The 20,254-nt window shown below is 45.1% G+C and overlaps 1 protein-coding gene across 1 annotated transcript in view; it reads right to left on the bottom strand.

Annotated features, from left to right (window-relative positions):
• FBXO21 (F-box protein 21) overlaps positions 1-20,254 on the bottom strand; it is a 74,408-nt gene that overhangs the window by 34,779 nt on the left and 19,375 nt on the right. Inside the window, exons 4-7 of the mRNA XM_038762757.1 lie at positions 16,854-16,948; positions 12,212-12,333; positions 9,069-9,215; positions 1,432-1,568 (exon numbers count right to left, since the gene is read on the bottom strand). Coding sequence (XP_038618685.1) covers positions 1,432-1,568; positions 9,069-9,215; positions 12,212-12,333; positions 16,854-16,948 — 501 coding nt within the window. The remainder of the gene's footprint in view (positions 1-1,431; positions 1,569-9,068; positions 9,216-12,211; positions 12,334-16,853; positions 16,949-20,254) is intronic.

Here is a 20,254-nt window from a genome sequence, read left to right as displayed (position 1 = left end):
GGATGGACAGATGGAAGGATGGAGGGAGGGAGGAAGGGAGGGAAGGAGATGGGTGGATGGAGGGAGGGATGGACAGATGGATGGAGGGAGGGAGGGAGGGATGGACAGATGGGTGGATGGAGGGAGGGAGGGATGGAGAAAGGGAGGGATGGAGGGAGGGAGGGATGGAGGGATGGACAGATGGAAGGATGGATGGATGGAGGGAGGGATGGATGAAGAGAGGGAGGGAGGGAAGGAGATGGGTGGATGGAGGGAGGGAGGGATGGAGAGACGGAGGGATGGAGGGAGGGAGGGATGGAGGGAGGGAGGGAGGGAGGAAAGGAGGGATGGATGGATGGATGGAGGGAGGGAGGAAAGGAGATAGATGGAAGGATGGAGGGAGGGAGGGAGGGAGGAAAGGAGATGGAGGGAGGGATGGAGGGAGGGATAGATGGATGGATGGAGGGAGAGATGGAGGGATGGATGAAGGGATGCCAACTTGTACTTCCCAAGCACTTAGTACAGTGCTCTGCACACAGTAAGCGCTCAATAAATACGACTGGATAAATGAATGAAGGGAGGGATGGAGGGATGGACAGATGGATGGAGGGAGGGAGGGAGGGAGGGATGGAGGGAGGGAGGGATGGACAGATGGAAGGATGGAGGGAGGGAGGGATGGACAGATGGAAGGATGGAGGGAGGGAGGAAGGGAGGAAGGGAGGAAGGGAGATGGAGGGAGGGAGGGAGGGAGGGATAGACGGATGGATGGAGGGAGGGATGGATGAAGAGAGGGAGGGAGGGAAGGAGATGGAGGGATGGAGAGACGGAGGGATGGAGGGAGGGATGGAGGGAGGGAGGGAGGAAAGGAGGGATGGATGGATGGAGGGAGGAAGGAAAGGAGATAGATGGAAGGATGGAGGGAGGGATGGAGGGAGGGGGGGAGGAAAGGGGAGGGAGGGAGGGAGGAAGGGAGGAAAGGAGATGGAGGGAGGGAGGGATAGATGGATGAAGGGATGCCAACTTGTACTTCCCAAGCGCTTAGTACAGTGCTCTGCACACAGTAAGTGCTCAATAAATACGACTGAATGAATGAATGAAGGGAGGGATGGATGGAAAGGAGATAGATGGAAGGATGGAGGAAGGGAGGGATGGAGGGAGGGAGGAGGAAAGGAGATGGAGGGAGGGAGGGATAGATGGATGGATGGAGGGAGAGATGGAGGGATGGATGAAGGGATGCCAACTTGTACTTCCCAAGCGCTTAGTACAGTGCTCTGCACACAGTAAGTGCTCAATAAATACGACAATGAATGAATGAAGGGAGGGATGCATGGATGGAGGGATGGAGGGAGGGATAGATGAATGGATGGAGGGAGGGAGGGAGGGAGGGAGGGAGGGAGGGAGGGATGGATGGAGGGATGGATGGAGGGATGGAATGATGGATGGGACACTGACCTGGTGGATGAAGAGGTTGAGGGCGTTATAGTAATCCGTTTGGTTCCCCCTGTATTTCAGCTGCTCGTAGAGGACCTGGTTGATGGCGTCCAGCACCTGCCTCTGGAGTTCTCCGTCTGGTATCATCGAGGCCCCACCTGAAACCAAACTGCCAAACTGTACTTTCCAAGCGCTTAGTCCAGTGCTCTGCACACAGTCAGCGCTCAATAAATACGACTGAATGAATGACTGCATGAAACAAAAAGCAGCAGCGTGGACTAGTAGCCAGAGCCCGGGCCCGGGAGTCAGAGGACCTGGGTTCGAATCCCGGCCCCGCCGCTTGTCGGCTGGGTGACCTAGGGCAAGTCGCTTTGCTTCTCTGAGCCTCAGTTTCCTCCTCTGGAATCTGGGCCAGTGGATAGAAAGCCGGGCCCAGGAGTCAGAAGGGCCTGGGCTCCCATCCCGCCTCTGCCACCTGTCTGCTGTGTGACCTTGGGCGAGTCACTTCACTTCTCTGGGCCTCGGTTTTCTCAACTGTCAAATGGGAATTGAGAACGTGAGCCCCATGTGGGACAGGGACTGCATCCGACCCAATTTAACTTGTATTTGCCCCAGTGCTTAGAACAGTGCTTGACACACAGGAAGCATTTAATAATAATTACGGTATTTGTTAAGTGCTTAACTTGGTGCCAGGCACTGTTCTAAGCGCTTAAGAAGTGCCACTATAATTACTATTGTTGTTATGATTATTATTATTAATCCTGGCTCTGCCACATGTCTGCTGTGGGCCCCTGGGCAAGTCACTTCACTTCTCTGGGCCTCGCTTCCCTCATCTGTAAAATCAATCAATCAATCAATCGTATTTATTGAGCGCTTAGTGTGTGCACAGCACTGTACTAAGCGCTTGGGAAGTCCAAGTTGGCAACATCTAGAGACGGTCCCTACCCAACAGTGGGCTCACAGTCTAGAAAAATGGGGATTAAGACTGTCAGCCCCATGAGGGACAGGAACTGTTACCAATCCGATTATCTTATATCTACCCCAGCGCTCAGTACAGTGCCCACTAGTATTAATAATAATAATAATACTAATGATGATGGCATTTATTAAGCACTTACTATGTGCAGAGCACTGTTCTAAGCACTGGGGAGGTTACAAGGTGATCAGGTTGGCCCACGGCGGGCTCACAGTCTTCATCCCCATTTGACAGATGAGGGAACTGAGGCCCACAGAAGTGAAGTGACATAATAATAATAATGATGGCATTTATTAAGCGCTTACTACGTGCAAAGTACTGTTCTAAGCACTGGGGAGGTTACAAGGTGATCAGGTTGGCCCACGGGGGGCTCACGGTCTTCATCCCCATTTGACAGATGAGGGAATTGTTGTCTGTCTCCCCCTTCTAGACTGTAAGCCCACTGTTGGGTAGGGGACCGTCTCTAGATGTTGCCAACTTGGACTTCCCAAGCGCTTAGTACAGTGCTCTGCACACAGTAAGTGCTCCATAAGGACGACTGAATGAATGAATGAGTGTCCCGCCGCACGGTTCTGCCCTGGCACTGTCCCGGGCCTGACAAGATAATAATATAATAATAATAATAATAATATTGCCTACTTGTCAATCAATCAATCAATCGTATTTATTGAGCGCTTACTGTGTGCAGAGCACTGGACTAAGCGCTTGGGAAGTACCAGTTGGCAACAGGCGCTTAGTCCAGTGCTCTGCACACAGTAAGCGCTCAACTCCCCCTCGTCCCCCTCTCCACCCCGCCGTCTTACCTCCTTCCCTTCCCCACAGCACCTGTACATATGGATAGATGTTTGTACAGATTTATTACTCTATTTATTGATTTATTTTACTTGTACATATCTATTCTATTTATTTTATTTTGTTAATATGTTTGGTTTTGTTCTCTGTCTCCCCCTTCTAGACTGTGAGCCCACTGTTGGGTAGGGACTGTATCTGTATGTTGCCAACTTTTACTTCCCAAGCGCTTAGTGCAGTGCTCTGCACACAGTAAGCGCTCAATAAATACGATTGATTGATTGCACTGCAGAGACGTCCAGTGCTCCGCACACAGGAAGCGCTCAATAAATACGATTGATTGAATGAATGAATGAATACCAGTTAAGTACATGAACAGACACATTGTCCGTCCCCCGACGAGCTGTCGGTAGGCTGCTTCTCTGCAGCGCAGAGACGTCCAGTGCTCTGCACACAGTGGGCGCTCAATAAATACAATTGATTGAATGAATGAATGAATACCAGTTAAGTACATGAATAAACAGACACACTGTCCGCCCCCCGACGAGCTGACAGTACGCTGCTTCTCTGCAGCGCAGAGACGTCCAGTGCTCCGCACACAGTCAGCGCTCAATAAATACGATTGATTGACTGACTGATTGAATGAATGAATGAATACCAGTTAAGCACACAGTAAGCGTTCAATACGATTGATTGACTGAATGAATGAATACCTGTTAAGCACACAGTAAGCGCTCAATAAATACGATTGATTGATTGAATAAATGAATGAATACCAATTAAGTACATGAATAAACAGACACATTGTCCGCCCCCCGACAAGCTGACGGTACGCTGCTTCTCTGCAGCGCAGAGACATCCAGTGCTCCGCACACAGTCAGCGCTCAATAAATACGATTGATTGACTGATTGAATGAATGAATGAATACCAGTTAAGCACACAGTAAGCGCTCAATAAATACGATTGATTGATTGAATGAATGAATGAATGCCAGTTAAGTACATGAATAAACAGACACATTGTCCGCCCCCCCGACGAGCTGACGGTACGCTGCTTCTCTGCACTGCAGAGACGTCCAGTGCTCCGCACACAGTAGGCGCTCAATAAATACAATTGATTGATTGATTGATTGATTGAAAGAATGAATGAATACCAGTTAAGTACATGAATAAACAGACACATTGTCCGCCCCCCCCGACGAGCTGACAGTACGCTGCTTCTCTGCAGCGCAGAGACGTCCAGTGCTCCGCACACAGTCAGCGCTCAATAAATACGATTGATTGATTGAATGAATGAATGAATACCTGTTAAGCACACAGTAAGCGCTCAATAAATACGATTGACTGATTGAATGAATGAATGAATACCAGTTAAGTACATGAATAAACAGACACATTGTCCGCCCCTCGACGAGCTGACGGTACGCTGCTTCACAGAGAAGTCCAGTGCTCCACACACAGTCAGCGCTCAATAAATACGATTGATTGATTGATTGAATGAATGAATGAATACCAGTTAAGCACACAGTAAGTGCTCAATAAATACAATTGATTGACTGAATGAATACCAGTTCAGTACATGAATAAACAGACACAATGTCCACCCCCTGACGAGCTGACGGTACACTGCTTCTCTGCAGTGCAGAGAAGTCCAGTGCTCTGCACACAGTAAGTGCTCAATAAATACAATTGATTGATTGATTGAATGAATGAGTGGATACCAGTTAAGTACATAAATAAACAGACACACTGTCTGCCCCCCGACGAGCTGACGGTACGCTGCTTCTCTGCAGCGCAGTGAAGTCCAGTGCTCTGCACACAGTAAGCGCTCAATAAATACGATTGATTGATTGAATGAATGAATGAATACCAGTTAAGCACACAGTAAGTGCTCAATAAATACGATTGATTGATTGATTGAATGAATGAATACCAGTTAAGTACATGAATAAACAGACACACTGTCCGCCCCCCCGATGAGCTGACGGTATGCTGCTTCTCTGTAGTGCCGAGAAGTCCAGTGCTCCGCACACAGTCAGCGCTCAATAAATACGATTGATTGATTACTGATTGAATGAATGAATGAATACCAGTTAAGCACACAGTAAGCGCTCAATAAATACGACTGATTGAATGAATGAGTGAATACCAGTTAAGTACATGAATAAACAGACACATTGTCCGCCCCCCGACGAGCTGACGGTACGCTGCTTCTCTGCAGTGCAGAGACGTCCAGTGCTCCACACACAGTAGGCGCTCAATAAATACAATTGATTGATTGATTGATTGATTGAATGAATGAATGAATACCAGTTAAGTACATGAATAAACAGACACATTGTCTGCCCCCACGACGAGCTGACGGTACGCTGCTTCTCTGCAGCACAGAGACGTCCAGTACTCCGCACACAGTCAGCGCTCAACAAATACGATTGATTGATTGAATGAATGAATACCTGTTAAGCACACAGTAAGCGCTCAATAAATACGATTGACTGATTGAATGAATGAATGAATACCAGTTAAGTACATGAATAAACAGATACATTGTCCGCCCCTCGACGAGCTGACGGTACGCTGCTTCACAGAGAAGTCCAGTGCTCCGCACACAGTCAGCGCTCAATAAATACGATTGATTGATTGAATGAATGAATGAATACCAGTTAAGCACACAGTAAGTGCTCAATAAATACAATTGATTGACTGAATGAATACCAGTTAAGTACATGAATAAACAGACACATTGTCCACCCCCCGACGAGCTGACGGTAGGCTGCTTCTCTGCAGTGCAGAGAAGTCCAGTGCTCTGCACACAATAAGCGCTCAATAAATACGATTGATTGATTGATTGAATGAATGAATACCAGTTAAGCACACAATAAGCGCTCAATAAATACGATTGATTGATTGAATGAATGAATGAATACCAGTTAAGTACATGAATAAACAGACACACTGTCCACCCCCCGACGAGATGACGGTACGCTGCTTCTCTACAGTACAGAGAAGTCCAGTGCTCTGCACACAGTCAGCGCTCAATAAATACGATTGATTGATTGAATGAATGAATGAATACCAGTTAAGCACACAGTAAGCGCTTAATAAATACAATTGATTGATTGACTGAATGAATGAGTACCAGTTAAGTACATGAATAAACAGACACATTGTCCACCCCCCGACAAGCTGACGGTACGCTGCTTCTCTGCAGCGCAGAGACGTCCAGTGCTCTGCACACAGTCAGCACTCAATAAATACGATTGATTGATTGATTGATTGAATGAATGAATGAATACCAATTAAGCACACAGTAAGTGCTCAATAAATACAATTGATTGACTGAATGAATACCAGTTCAGTACATGAATAAACAGACACAATGTCCACCCCCTGACGAGCTGACGGTACGCTGCTTCTCTGCAGCGCAGAGATGTCCAGTGCTCCGCACACAGTAAGCGCTCAATAAATACAATTGATTGAATGAATGAATGAATACCAGTTAAGTACATGAATAAACAGACACATTGTCTGCCCCCCGACGAGCTGACGGTACGCTGCTTCTCTGCAGCGCAGAGACGTCCAGTGCTCCGCACACAGTCAGCGCTCAATAAATACGATTGATTGATTGATTGAATGAATGAATGAATACCAGTTAAGCACACAGTAAGCGTTCAATACGATTGATTGATTGAATGAATGAATACCTGTTAAGCACACAGTAAGCGCTCAATAAGTACGATTGATTGATTGAATGAATGAATGAATACCAATTAAGTACATGAATAAACAGACACATTGTCCGCCCCCCGACAAGCTGATGGTACGCTGCTTCTCTGCAGCGCAGAGACATCCAGTGCTCCGCACACAGTCAGCGCTCAATAAATACGATTGATTGACTGATTGAATGAATGAATGAATACCAGTTAAGCACACAGTAAGCGCTCAATAAATACGATTGATTGATTGAATGAATGAATGAATGCCAGTTAAGTACATGAATAAACAGACACATTGTCCGCCCCCCGACGAGCTGACGGTACGCTGCTTCTCTGCACTGCAGAGACGTCCAGTGCTCCGCACACAGTAGGCGCTCAATAAATACAATTGATTGATTGCTTGAATGAATGAATGAATGAATACCAGTTAAGTACATGAATAAACAGACACATTGTCCGCCCCCCGATGAGCTGACGGTACGCTGCTTCTCTGCACTGCGGAGACGTCCAGTGCTCCGCACACAGTCAGCGCTCAATAAATATGATTGATTGATTGAATGAATGAATACCAGTTAAGCACACAGTAAGCGCTCAATAAATACGATTGACTGATTGAATGAATGAATGAATACCAGTTAAGTACATGAATAAACAGACACATTGTCCGCCCCTCGACGAGCTGACGGTACGCTGCTTCACAGAGAAGTCCAGTGCTCCGCACACAGTCAGCGCTCAATAAATACGATTGATTGATTGATTGAATGAATGAATGAATACCAGTTAAGCACACAGTAAGTGCTCAATAAATACAATTGATTGACTGAATGAATACCAGTTCAGTACATGAATAAACAGACACAATGTCCACCCCCGACGAGCTGACGGTACGCTGCTTCTCTGCAGTGCAGAGAAGTCCAGTGCTCTGCACACAGTAAGTGCTCAATAAATACAATTGATTGATTGATTGAATGAATGAGTGGATACCAGTTAAGTACATAAATAAACAGACACACTGTCTGCCCCCCGACGAGCTGACGGTACGCTGCTTCTCTGCAGCGCAGTGAAGTCCAGTGCTCTGTACACAGTAAGCGCTCAATAAATACGATTGATTGATTGAATGAATGAATGAATACCAGTTAAGCACACAGTAAGCGCTCAATAAATACGATTGATTGATTGAATGAATGAATGAATACCAGTTAAGCACACAGTAAGCGCTCAATAAATACGATTGATTGATTGATTGAATGAATGAATACCAGTTAAGTACATGAATAAACAGACACACTGTCCGCCCCCCCGACGAGCTGACAGTACGCTGCTTCTCTGTAGTGCCGAGAAGGCCAGTGCTCCGCACACAGTCAGCGCTCAATAAATACAATTGATTGATTACTGATTGAATGAATGAACGAATACCAGTTAAGCACACAGTAAGCGCTCAATAAATACGATTGATTGATTGAATGAATGAATGACTGCCAGTTAAGTACATGAATAAACAGACACATTGTCCGCCCCCCGATGAGCTGTCGGTAGGCTGCTTCTCTGCAGTGCAGAGAAGTCCAGTGCTCTGCACACAGTAAGCGCTCAATAAATACAATTGATTGATTGATTGAATGAATGAATGGATACCAGTTAAGTACATGAATAAACAGACACATTGTCCGCCCCCCGACGAGCTGACGGTACGCTGCTTCTCTGCAGCGCAGAGACGTCCAGTGCTCCGCACACAGTCAGCGCTCAATAAGTATGATTGATTGATTGAATGAATGAATGAATACCAGTTAAGCACACAGTAAGCGCTCAATAAATACGATTGACTGATTGAATGAATGAATACCAGTTAAGTACATGAATAAACAGACACATTGTCCGCCCCCCGACGAGATGACGGTACGCTGCTTCTCTAAAGTACAGAGAAGTCCAGTGCTCCGCACACAGTCAGCGCTCAATAAATACGATTGATTGATTGACTGATTGACTGAATGAATGAATACCAGTTAAGCACACAGTAAGCGCTCAATAAATACGATTGATTGATTGACTGAATGAATGAATACCAGTTAAGTACATGAATAAACAGACACACTGTCCGCCCCCCGACGAGCTGACGGTCCGGGGCGGGGGAAGAGGACGGGGTGCCGCTCTTGGAAAGGTCGGAATTTCGAAGTTCCCACCTGCCTTGAAGGATAAACTGGGGTGGCGGGGGTTCTTCGCCCGCAAGGCCAGGCGTACTTTGTCGGCGATGTCGTCCACCTGGGCCCGGATCGCCTCCAGGCTGATCTCTGCCAGGGGGTTGCAATACCGATCGACGAGGACGGCCCCTGAAAGCCAAGACGTGACACGGCCCGTCGGTCAGTCGATCGATAATCGTTCACTCACTCAATCCTACCGAGTCCAGTGCTCTGCACACAGTAAGCGCTCAATAAATACGATTGAATGAATGAATGAGCGCTCTAGCTCTCTTCCAGGCCCTACTGAGAGCTCACCTCCTCCAGGAGGCCTTCCCACCCTCAGCCCCCTCCTCCCCCTCTCCATCCCCCCTGCCTTACCTCCTTCCCCTCCCCACAGCCCCTGTATATATGTGCATATGTTTGTACGGATTTATTACTCTATTTATTTATTTTACTTGTACATATTTATTCTATTTATTTTATTTTGTTAATATGTTTTGTTTCGTTCTCTGTCTCCCCCTTCTAGACTGTGAGCCTGCTGTTGAGTAGGGACCGTCTCTATGTGTTGCCAACTTGTACTTCCCAAGTGCTTAGTACAGTGCTCTGCATACAGTAAGCGCTCAATAAATACGATTGAATGAATGGGGATGAAGACTGTGAGCCCCACGTGGGACAACCTGATTTCCTTGTATCTACCCCAGCGCTTAGAACAGTGTGTGGCACATAGTAAGCACGTAACAAATACCATCATTATTATTATTATCAATAATAATAATTACAGTATTGGCTAAGCGCTTACTATGTGTCGGGCAATGGACACACTGTTGGGTAGGGACCGTCTCTATATGTTGCCAACTTGTACTTCCCAAGCGCTTAGTACAGTGCTCTGCATACAGTAAGCGCTCAATAAATACGATTGAATGAATGGGGATTAAGACTGTGAGCTCCACGTGGGACAACCTGATTTCCTTGCATCTACCCCAGCGCTTAGAAAAGTGCGTGGCACATAGTAAGCGTGTAACAAATACCATCATTATTATTATTATTATTATTAATAATAATAATTACAGTATTGGCTAAGCGCTTACTATGTGCCAAGCAATGGACACACTGTTGGGTAGGGACTGTCTCTATATGTTGCCAACTTGTACTTCCCAAGCGCTTAGTACAGTGCTCTGCACGCAGAATGAATGAATTGCCGGGCTGGGGTCGATACAGTACAACTGAACACCCTGATATCAATTAATTAATTAATTAATTCAATCATTCATTCATTCAATCATTTATTGAGCGCTTACTGTGTGCAGAGCACTGTACTAAGCGCTTCGGAAGTATAAGTTGGCAACATATAGAGACGGTCCCCACCCGACAACGGGGATGCAAGCATATCGGGTTGGACGGACAGTCTCATTAGAGAAGCAGTGTGGCTCAGTAATAATAAAAATGATAATGATGGTATTTGTTAAGCGCTTACTATGTGCCAAGCACTGTTCTAAGCGCTGGGGTAGATACTAAAACTATGGCTCATAGTTTTAATCCCCATTTTCCAGATGAGGTCACTGAGGCCCAGAGAAGTGAAGTGACTTGCCCCAAGTCACCCAGCTGACAAGTGGCAGAGCCGGGATTAGAACCCACGACCTCCGACTCCCAAGCCCGGGCTCTTTCCATTGAGCCACGCTGCTTCTTAAATACAACTGAATAACCGAATATACAAGCATAACAGGTTGGATTTTTATTCATTCATTCATTCATTCATTCGTATTTATTGAGCGCTTACTGTGTGCAGAGCACTGTACTAAGCGCTTGGGAAGTCCAAGTTGGCAACATCTAGAGACGGTCCCTACCCAACAGCGGGCTCACAGTCTAGAAGGGGGAGACAGACAACAAAACAAAACATATTAACAAAATAAAATAATTAAAATATGCATTTATCCCCCTCCTCCCCCCTCCATCCCCCCCCGTCTTACCTCCTTCCCTTCCCCACAGCACCTGGATATACGTATATATGTTTGTACATATTTATTACTCTATTTATTTATGTATTTTACTTGTACATATCTATTCTATTTATTTTATTTTGTTAGTATGTTTGGTTTTGTTCTCTGTCTCCCCCTTTTAGACTGTGAGCCCACTGTTGGGTAGGGACTGTCTCTATCTGTTGCCAACTTGTACTTCCCAAGCGCTCAGTCCAGTGCTCTGCACACAGTAAGCGCTCAATAAATACGATTGATTATGATGATGAAGTGGCAGAGCCGGGATTAGAACCCACGACCTCCGACTCCCAAGCCCGGGCTCTTTCCATTGAGCCACCGCTGCTTCTTAAATACAACTGAATAACCGAATATACAAGCATAACAGGTTGGATTTTCATTCATCCGTTCAATCGTATTTATTGAGCGCTTACTGTGTGCAGAGCACTGTACTAGGCGCTTGGGAAGTCCAAGTTGGCAACATCTAGAGACAGTCCCTACCCAACAGCGGGCTCACAGTCTAGAAGGGGGAGGCAGAGAACAAAACAAAACATATTAACAAAATAAAATAATTAGAATAATTAGAATAAATATGCATTTATCCCCCTCCTCCCCCCTCCATCCCCCTCCATCATTATTATAAATACCACCGGGTTCAAATCCTGGCTCAGCCACTTAATAATAATAATAATAATGATGGCATTTATTAAGCGCTTACTATGTGCAAAGCACTGTTCTAAGCGCTGGAGAGGTTACAAGGTGATCAGGTTGTCCCACGGGGGGGCTTACAGTCTTAATCCCCATTTTACAGACGAGGTAACTGAGGCACAGAGAAGTGAAGTGACTTGCCCAAAGCAAACAGATGACAAGTGGCGGAGCCAGGATTTGAACCCATGACCTCTGACTCCAAAGCCCGGGCTCTTTCCACGTTGCTTCAGAGACGTGAGGGAACAGAGGCCCAGGGAAGTGGAGCGGCTTGCCCAGGGCCACACAGCAGACAAGTGGCGGAACCGGGATTAGAACCCAGGACCTTCGGATTCCCGGGCGTGTGCTCTCTCCACTTGGCCGTGCTCCTTTTAGGGATCACAGGGGAACGATTCCTCGGCCCTTGGGGGGGCTGGGAAGGGGCGGGAGGGAGGGATTCGATCGGCACGGGCCCCGGGATGTCGAGCCCACCTTCCAGGAAGGATTCCTGGTTCTCCACCTGCTCCAGAAATGCCTTCAGGCTCTTCAAAATCTCCTGCTGCCGGAGGAAATACAGAATTTTCTTGGCGTAATACTTCCGCGTCAATGCCTTCCTGAGGAAAAAGGGCAGAACAAGCAGGGCTGAGTCTTCCAAATACAATAATAATAATAATGATAATAATAATAATAACAATAATGACGGCATTGGAGTCTTCCAAATACAACAGCAATAATAATGACGGCATTGCATATATGTTTGTACGTATTTATTACTCTATTTATTTTACTTGCACATATCCTATTTATTTTATTTTGTTAATATGTTTTGTGTTGTTCTCTGTCTCCCCCTTCTAGACCGTGAGCCCGCCGTTGGGTAGGGACCGTCTCTAGACGTTGCCGACTTGGACTTCCCAAGCGCTTAGTCCAGTGCTCTGCACACAGTCAGCGCTCAATAAATACGACTGATTGATTGATTGATTTGTTCATCCATTCAATCGGACTGATCGAGCGCTGACTGTGTGCAGAGCACTGGACTAAGCGCTTGGGAAGTACAAGTCGGCAACTTAGATACATAGATAGTCTTGAGAATGGCTCACTGGAAAGAGCCCGGGCTTTGGAGTCAGAGGTCATGGGTTCAAATCCCGGCTTCGCCCGTTGTCAGCTGGGTGACTTTGGGCAAGTCACTTCACTTCTCCGGGCCTCAGTTCCCTCATCTGTAAAATGGGGATTAAGACTGTGAGCCCCCCGGGGGACAACCTGATCACCTTGTAACCTCCCCCAGAGCTTAGAACAGTGCTTTGCACTTAGTAAGTGCTTAACAAATGCCATCATCATTATTATTATTATTAGATAGTCGGCACTGGGGTAGATACAAGCAAGATCAGGTTGGATACAGTCCTTGCATAATAATATACAAGTGTAATAAATAATATCATATAATAAATACATATTATAATATATTGCTTTGAATAATAACCCCCTTTTAGACTGTGAGCCCACTGTTGGGTAGGGACTGTCTCTATATGTTGCCAATTTGTACTTCCCAAGCGCTTAGTACAGTGCTCTGCACACAGTAAGCGCTCAATAAATACGATTGATGATGATGATGATAACATATAGCATATCATAATATATTATATATGATAATATATATATATATATAAATCGAATAAATTTATTATATGTAGAATAAATAATCGTATTTATTGAGCGCTCACTGTGTGCAGAGCACTGGACTAAGCGCTTGGGAAGTACAAGTCAGCAACATGGAGAGACGGTCCCTACCCAACGAAGGGCTCACAGTCTAGAAGAGAAAGGAACTGTTATGAAGAGAAAGGGAAAACTTTCCTTTAATAAATAATTAATAAATAATAAAAATAATAAATGTCATTATTATTATTATTATTATTATTATTATTATTATTATTATTATTATTCCCTGTGGCCACCAACCCCTTGCCCAAATCCACTCTTCCTTAGCCCAACCCACGCGACCTCTAAAAGGTTGGCAGCCCCTGCCATATTTGTCAGCCTGGCAAACAGGCCTTCATGCTTTCCTAATAATAATAATTATGACATTTAACAATAATAATGATAATAATAATGGCATTTACTAAGCGCTTACTATTACTATGTGCAAAGAACTGCTCTAAGAGCTGGGGAGGTTATAAGGTGACCAGGTTGTCCCACGGTGGGGGGGGTGCTCACAGTCCTCATCCCCATTTGACAGATGAGGGAACTGAGGCCCCGAGAAGTGAAGTGACTTGCCCAAAGTCACCCAGCTGACAAACGGCGGAGCCGGGATTTGAACCCACAATAATAGTAATGATGGTATTTGTTAAGCGCTTACTATGTGCAAAGCACTGTTCTAAGCGCTGGGGAGGTTACAAGGTGATCAGGTTGTCCCACCGGGGGCTAACAATTTTAATCCCCATTTTGCAGATGAGGTCACTGAGGCACAGAAAAGTGAAGTGACTTGCCCGGAGTCACCCGGCTGACAGTTGGCGGAGCCGGGATTTGATAATAATAATAATAATAATAAAATAATAATAATAATAATAATAATGGCATTTATTAAGCACTTACTATGTGCATAGCACTGTTCTAAGCGCTGGGGAGGCTACAAGGTGAGCAGGTTGTCCCACGGGGGGCTCACGGTCTTCATCCCCATTTTACAGGTGAGGGAACTGAGGCCCAGAGAACCGAAGTGACTTGCCCAAAGTCACACAGCTGACAATTGGCGGAGTCAGGATTGAGAAGCGGCGTGGCTCAGTGGAAAGAGCCCGGGCCTTGGAGTCAGAGGTCATGGGTTCGAAACCCGGCTCCGCCAACTGTCAGCTGGGTGACCTTGGGCAAGTCACTTCACTTCTCTGGGCCTCCGTTACCTCATCTGGAAAATGAGGATGAAGACTGTGAGCCCCCCGCGGGACAACCTGATCATCTTGTAACCTCCCCAGCGCTTAGAACAGTGCTTTACACATAGTTAGCGCTTAATACAATCATTATTATTATTATCATTACTGTATTTACCCCAGCGCTTAATACATAGCCCAGCTTCTCTGGGCCTCATAAAATGGGGATGAAGACTGTGAGCCCCACGTGGGACAACCTGATCATCTTGTAACCTCCCCAGCGCTTAGAACAGTGCTTTGCACATAGTAAGCGCTTAATTATTATTATACTATTAACAATATTAATAATTAATATAATATTAATATATTATCAATATAATTATTATTATATTATTATAAAACAACAAGAACACAATAAACAGTGACACTCCCTGCCCACAACGAGCTCGCAGTCTAGCGTGCGGGAGACAGACGGCAACACAAATAAATAAAAACTTGTACCTACCCAGCGCTTAGAACAGTGATCTACCCATAGTAAGCTCTTTAACAAATATCATAAAAAATCAAAGTTGCTCCCTAACGCGGGATGATTTACGTTCCAACTGGTGAAGCAAGCGCTTAGTACAGTGCTCTGCACACAGAAAGCGCTCAATAAATACAACTGAATGAATGAATTGAATGAATGAAACTGCTGTAAATGAAAATTTATTTATTTATTATTATTTATTTATTATTATCTATCTATCTATCTATTTATTTATTTATTTATTTAATTTGTACATATTTATTCCATTTATTTTGTTCATATGTTTGGTTTTGTTGTCCGTCTCCCCCTTCTAGGCTGTGAGCCCACTGTTGGGTAGGGACCGTCTCTATTTGTTGCCAACGTGGACTTCCCAAGCGCTTAGTACAGTGCTCTGCACACAGTAAGCGCTCAATGAATACGATTGAATGAATGAATGAATACGATTGAATGAATGAATAAAAAGGATTGGTCTAGGGGTTATTCAGAAAGCGCTCAGTACAGTGCTCTGCACACAGTAAGCGCTCAAAAAATATGATTGAATGAATATGACTGAATGAATGAATGAATGAATGAATGAATGAAAGAAAAAGGATAGGTCTAGGGGTTATTCAGAAAGCACTTAGTACAGTGCTCTGCACACAGTAAGCGCTCAATAAATACGATTGAATGAATGAATGAATGCGATTGAATGAATGAATGAAAAAGGATTAGTCTAGGGGTTATTCAGAAAGCGCTCAGTACAGTGCTCTGCACACAGTAAGCGCTCAATAAATACGATTGAATGAATGAATGAATACAATTGAATGAATGAATGAATGAATGAAAAAGGATAGGTCTAGGGGTTATTCTGAAAGTGCTCAGTACAGTGTTCTGCACACAGTGAGCGCTCAATAAATATGACTGAATGAATACAATTGAATGAATGAATGGAAAAGGATAGGTCTAGGGGTTATTCAGACAGTGCTCAGTACAGTGCTCTGCACACAGTAAGCGCTCAATAAATACGATGGAATGAATGAATGAATACGATTGAATGAATGAATGAATGAAAAGGGATAGGTCTAGGGGTTATTCAGAAAGCGCTCAGTACAGTGCTCTGCACACAGTAAGCGCTCAATAAATACGATTGAATGAATGACTGAATAAATACGATTGAATGAATGAATGATTGAATGAATGAATGAATGATAAAGGATAGGTCTAGGGGTTATGCCGAAAGCGCTCAGTCCAGTGCTCTGCACACAGTAAGGGCTCAATAAATACGATTGAATGAATGACTGAATAAATACGACTGAATGAATGAATGAATGAATGAAAAAGGATAGGTCTAGGGCTTATTCAGTAAGCGCTCAATAAATACGATTGAATGAATGAATACGATTGAATGAATGAATGAATGAATGAATGAAAAAGGATAGGTCTAGGGGTTATTCAGAAAGCACTCAGTCCAGTGCTCTGCACACAGTAAGCGCTCAATAAATACGACTGAATGAATGAATACGACTGAATGAATGAATGAATGAATGAAAAGGGATAGGTCTAGGGGTTATTCAGAAAGCGCTCAGTCCAGTGCTCTGCACACAATAAGCGCTCAATAAATACGATTGAATGAATGAATGAATACCACTGAATGACGATGAATGACTGAATGAAAAAGGCCAGGTCTAGGGGTTATCCCGAAAGCGCTCGGTCCAGTGCTCTGCACACAGTAAGCGCTCCATAAATACGACTGAAGGAATTCCGGAAGCCGCCTTACCGTCCTTCTATATTAAGGATGGCGATGAGTTCGTCCTCAAAGAAGTGCCTTGGGCATCCAAGGGTCTCGATGTCACTGAAGCCATTGCAAGGGACCTAGAAAGGAGGTTGCATCTTTCGTTAAAACCACCGACAGATGCTGGGGTCAGCGTCCGTTAGTTAGACTGTTGTACTGAATTCTCCCAAACCCCCTCTCGGGGTGGCACCTCCCCCTTTTAGACTGTGAGCCCACTGTTGGTAGGGACCGTCTCTATGTGTTGCTAACTTGTACTTCCCAAGCGCTTAGTACAGTGCTCTGCACACAGTAAGCGCTCAATAAATATGATTGATTGATTGATTGATTGGAGAGTTTCCAGTCCCCTACCGGTCTCGGCTACGGGAGGGAGAGTGGAGCAGGGGCCTGCCCGAGATGGCTCAGTGGGCAGAGCCTGGGCTTTGGCGTCAGGGGTCATGGGTTCAAGTCCCGGCTCCGCCAGTTGTCAGCTGGGGGACTTTGGGCGAGTCACCTCACTTCTCTGGGCCTCAGTTCCCTCATCTGGAAAATGGGGATGAAGACTGTGAGCCCCTCGCGGAACAATCTTGCACTTCCCAAGCGCTTAGTCCAGTGCTCTGCACACAGTAAGCGCTCAATAAATACGATTGAATGAATGAATGAATGAATGAACAACCTGATCACCTTGTGACCTCCCCAGTGCTTGGAACAGTGCTTTGCACACAGTAAGCGCTCAATAAATATGATTGAGTGAATGAATGAATGAACAACCTGATCACCTTGTGACCTCCCCAGCGCTTAGGACAGTGCTTTGCACATAGTAAGTGCTCAATAAATACGATTGAATGAGTGAACGAATGAACAACCTGATCACCTTGTGACCTCCCCAGCACTTAGAACAGTGCTTTGCACATAGTAAGTGCTCAATAAATACAATTGAATGAGTGACTGAACAACCTGATCACCTTGTGACCTCCCCAGCGCTTAGTACAGTGCTCTGCACACAGTAAGCGCTCAATACAACTGAAAGAATGAATGAATGAACAACCTGATCACCTTGTGACCTCCCCAGTGCTTAGAACAGTGCTTTGCACATAGTAAGTGCTCAATAAATACGATTGAGTGAATGAATGAACCTGATCACCTTGTGACCTCCCCAGCACTTAGAACAGTGCTTTGCACATAGTAAGCGCTCAATAAATACGATTGAATGAGTGAATGAACAACCTGATCACCTTGTGACCTCCCCAGCACTTAGAACAGTGCTTTGCACATAGTAAGCGCTCAATAAATACAATTGAATGAGTGAATGAATGAACAACCTGATCACCTTGTGACCTCCCCAGCACTTTGTAGTGCTCTGCACACAGTAAGCGCTCAATAAATACAACTGAATGAATGAATGAACAACCTGATCACCTTGTGACCTCCCCAGGGCTTAGAACGGTGCTTTGCACATAGTAAGCGCTTAACAAATACCACCATTATTATTATTATTATTATTGTATTTACCCCAGTGCTTAATACGAAGCCCGGCTTCTAGAAAGTGCTTAACAAACACCATTACAAAAAGTGTAGGCTTCAGAAGAAACCTAAACGATCAGTACACACGTAGAAAGATCTGCAATAATAATAATAATAAAAATAATAATCAATCAATCAATTGTATTTATTGAGCGCTTACTGTGTGCAGAGCACTGTACTAAGCACTTGGGAAGTACAAGCTGGCAACATATAGAGACAATCCCTGCCCAACAGTGGGCTCACAGTCTAGAAATAATAATAATAATAATAATAATAAATAATAACAATAATGGTATTTGTTTGGGCAAGTCACTACACTTCTCTGGGCCTCAGTTCCCTCATCTATAAAATGGGGATTAAGACTGTGAGCCCCATGTGGGACAGGGACTGTGTCCAACCTGATTAGCTTGTGTCTATTCCAGTGCTTAGTACAGTGCCTGGCACATAATAAGTGCTTAGCAAATACCGTAATTATGATTACTGTTATTACTATGTGCCAAGCGCTTAGTCCAGTGCTCTGCACACAGTAAGCGCTCAATAAATACGATTGAATGAATGAATACTATGTGCCAGGCACTGTACTAGCCTGTACAATGGGGATGCAGACTGTGAGCCCACTGTTGGGTAGGGACTGTCTCTATATGTTGCCAACTTGTCCTTCCCAAGCGCTTAGTACAGTGCTCTGCACACAGTAAGCGCTCAATACGATTGACTGATTGATTGGTTACTAGGCAAACTGGGTTGGACAGTCCCTGTCCCACATGGGGCTCACAGTCTTCATCCCCATTGTACAGATGAGGGAACCGAGGCCCAGGGAAGTGCAGTGACTTGCCCAGGGCCACGCAGGAAGCAGCGTGGCTTAGTGGCAAGACCTGGGCTTGGGAGGCAGAGGCCGTGGGTTCTAATCCCAGCTCGGCCGCTTGTCCACTGTGTGACCTTGGGCAAGTCGCTTCACTTCTCCGTGTGTCTCAGTTCCATCATCTGTAAAAATGGGGATCAATCAATCGTATTTATTGAGCGCTTACTGTGCACTGTACTAAGCGCTTGGGAAGTACAAGTTGGCAACATAGAGAGACGGTCCCTACCCAACAGTGGGCTCACAGTCTAGAAGGGGGAAGCGCAGAGAATCAATCAATTGTATTTATTGAGCACTTGCTGTGTGCAGAGCACTGGACTAAGCACTTGGGAAGTACAAGTTGGCAACATAGAGAGACGGTCCCTACCCAACAGTGGGCTCACAGTCTAGAAGGGGGAAGCGCAGAGAATCAATCAATCAATCGTATTTATTGAGCGCTTACTGTGTGCAGAGCACTGTACTAAGCGCTTGGGAAGTACAAGTTGGCAACATATAGAGACGGTCCCTACCCAACAGTGGGCTCACAGTCTAGAAAGGGGCTGAGGACTGTGAGCCCCACGTGGGACAACCTGATGACCTTGTATCTCCCCCAGTGCTTAGAAAAGTGCTTGGCACATAGGAAGCGCTTAACAAATATCATCATTATTATTACTATTATTACTATCCCCCCGCCTTACCTCCTTCCCTTCCCCACAGCACCTGTATATATGTATACAAATACCACCATTATTATTACTATTATTATTATCCCCCCGCCTTACCTCCTTCCCTTCCCCACAGCACCTGTATATATGTATACAAATGTCACCATTATTATTACTATTATTATTATCCCCCCGCCTTACCTCCTTCCCTTCCCCACAGCACCTGTATATATGTATACAAATACCACCATTATTATTACTATTATTATTATCCCCCCGCCTTACCTCCTTCCCTTCCCCACAGCACCTGTATATATGTATACAAATGCCACCATTATTATTACTATTATTATTATCCCCCCGCCTTACCTCTTTCCCTTCCCCAC

Source organism: Tachyglossus aculeatus, chromosome 21, assembly GCF_015852505.1.
Source record: "Tachyglossus aculeatus isolate mTacAcu1 chromosome 21, mTacAcu1.pri, whole genome shotgun sequence".
Taxonomy (NCBI): Eukaryota; Metazoa; Chordata; class Mammalia; order Monotremata; family Tachyglossidae; genus Tachyglossus; species Tachyglossus aculeatus.
The sequence above is the reverse complement of the archived record's forward strand: the minus strand, read 5'-3'. Positions and strand labels throughout refer to the sequence as shown.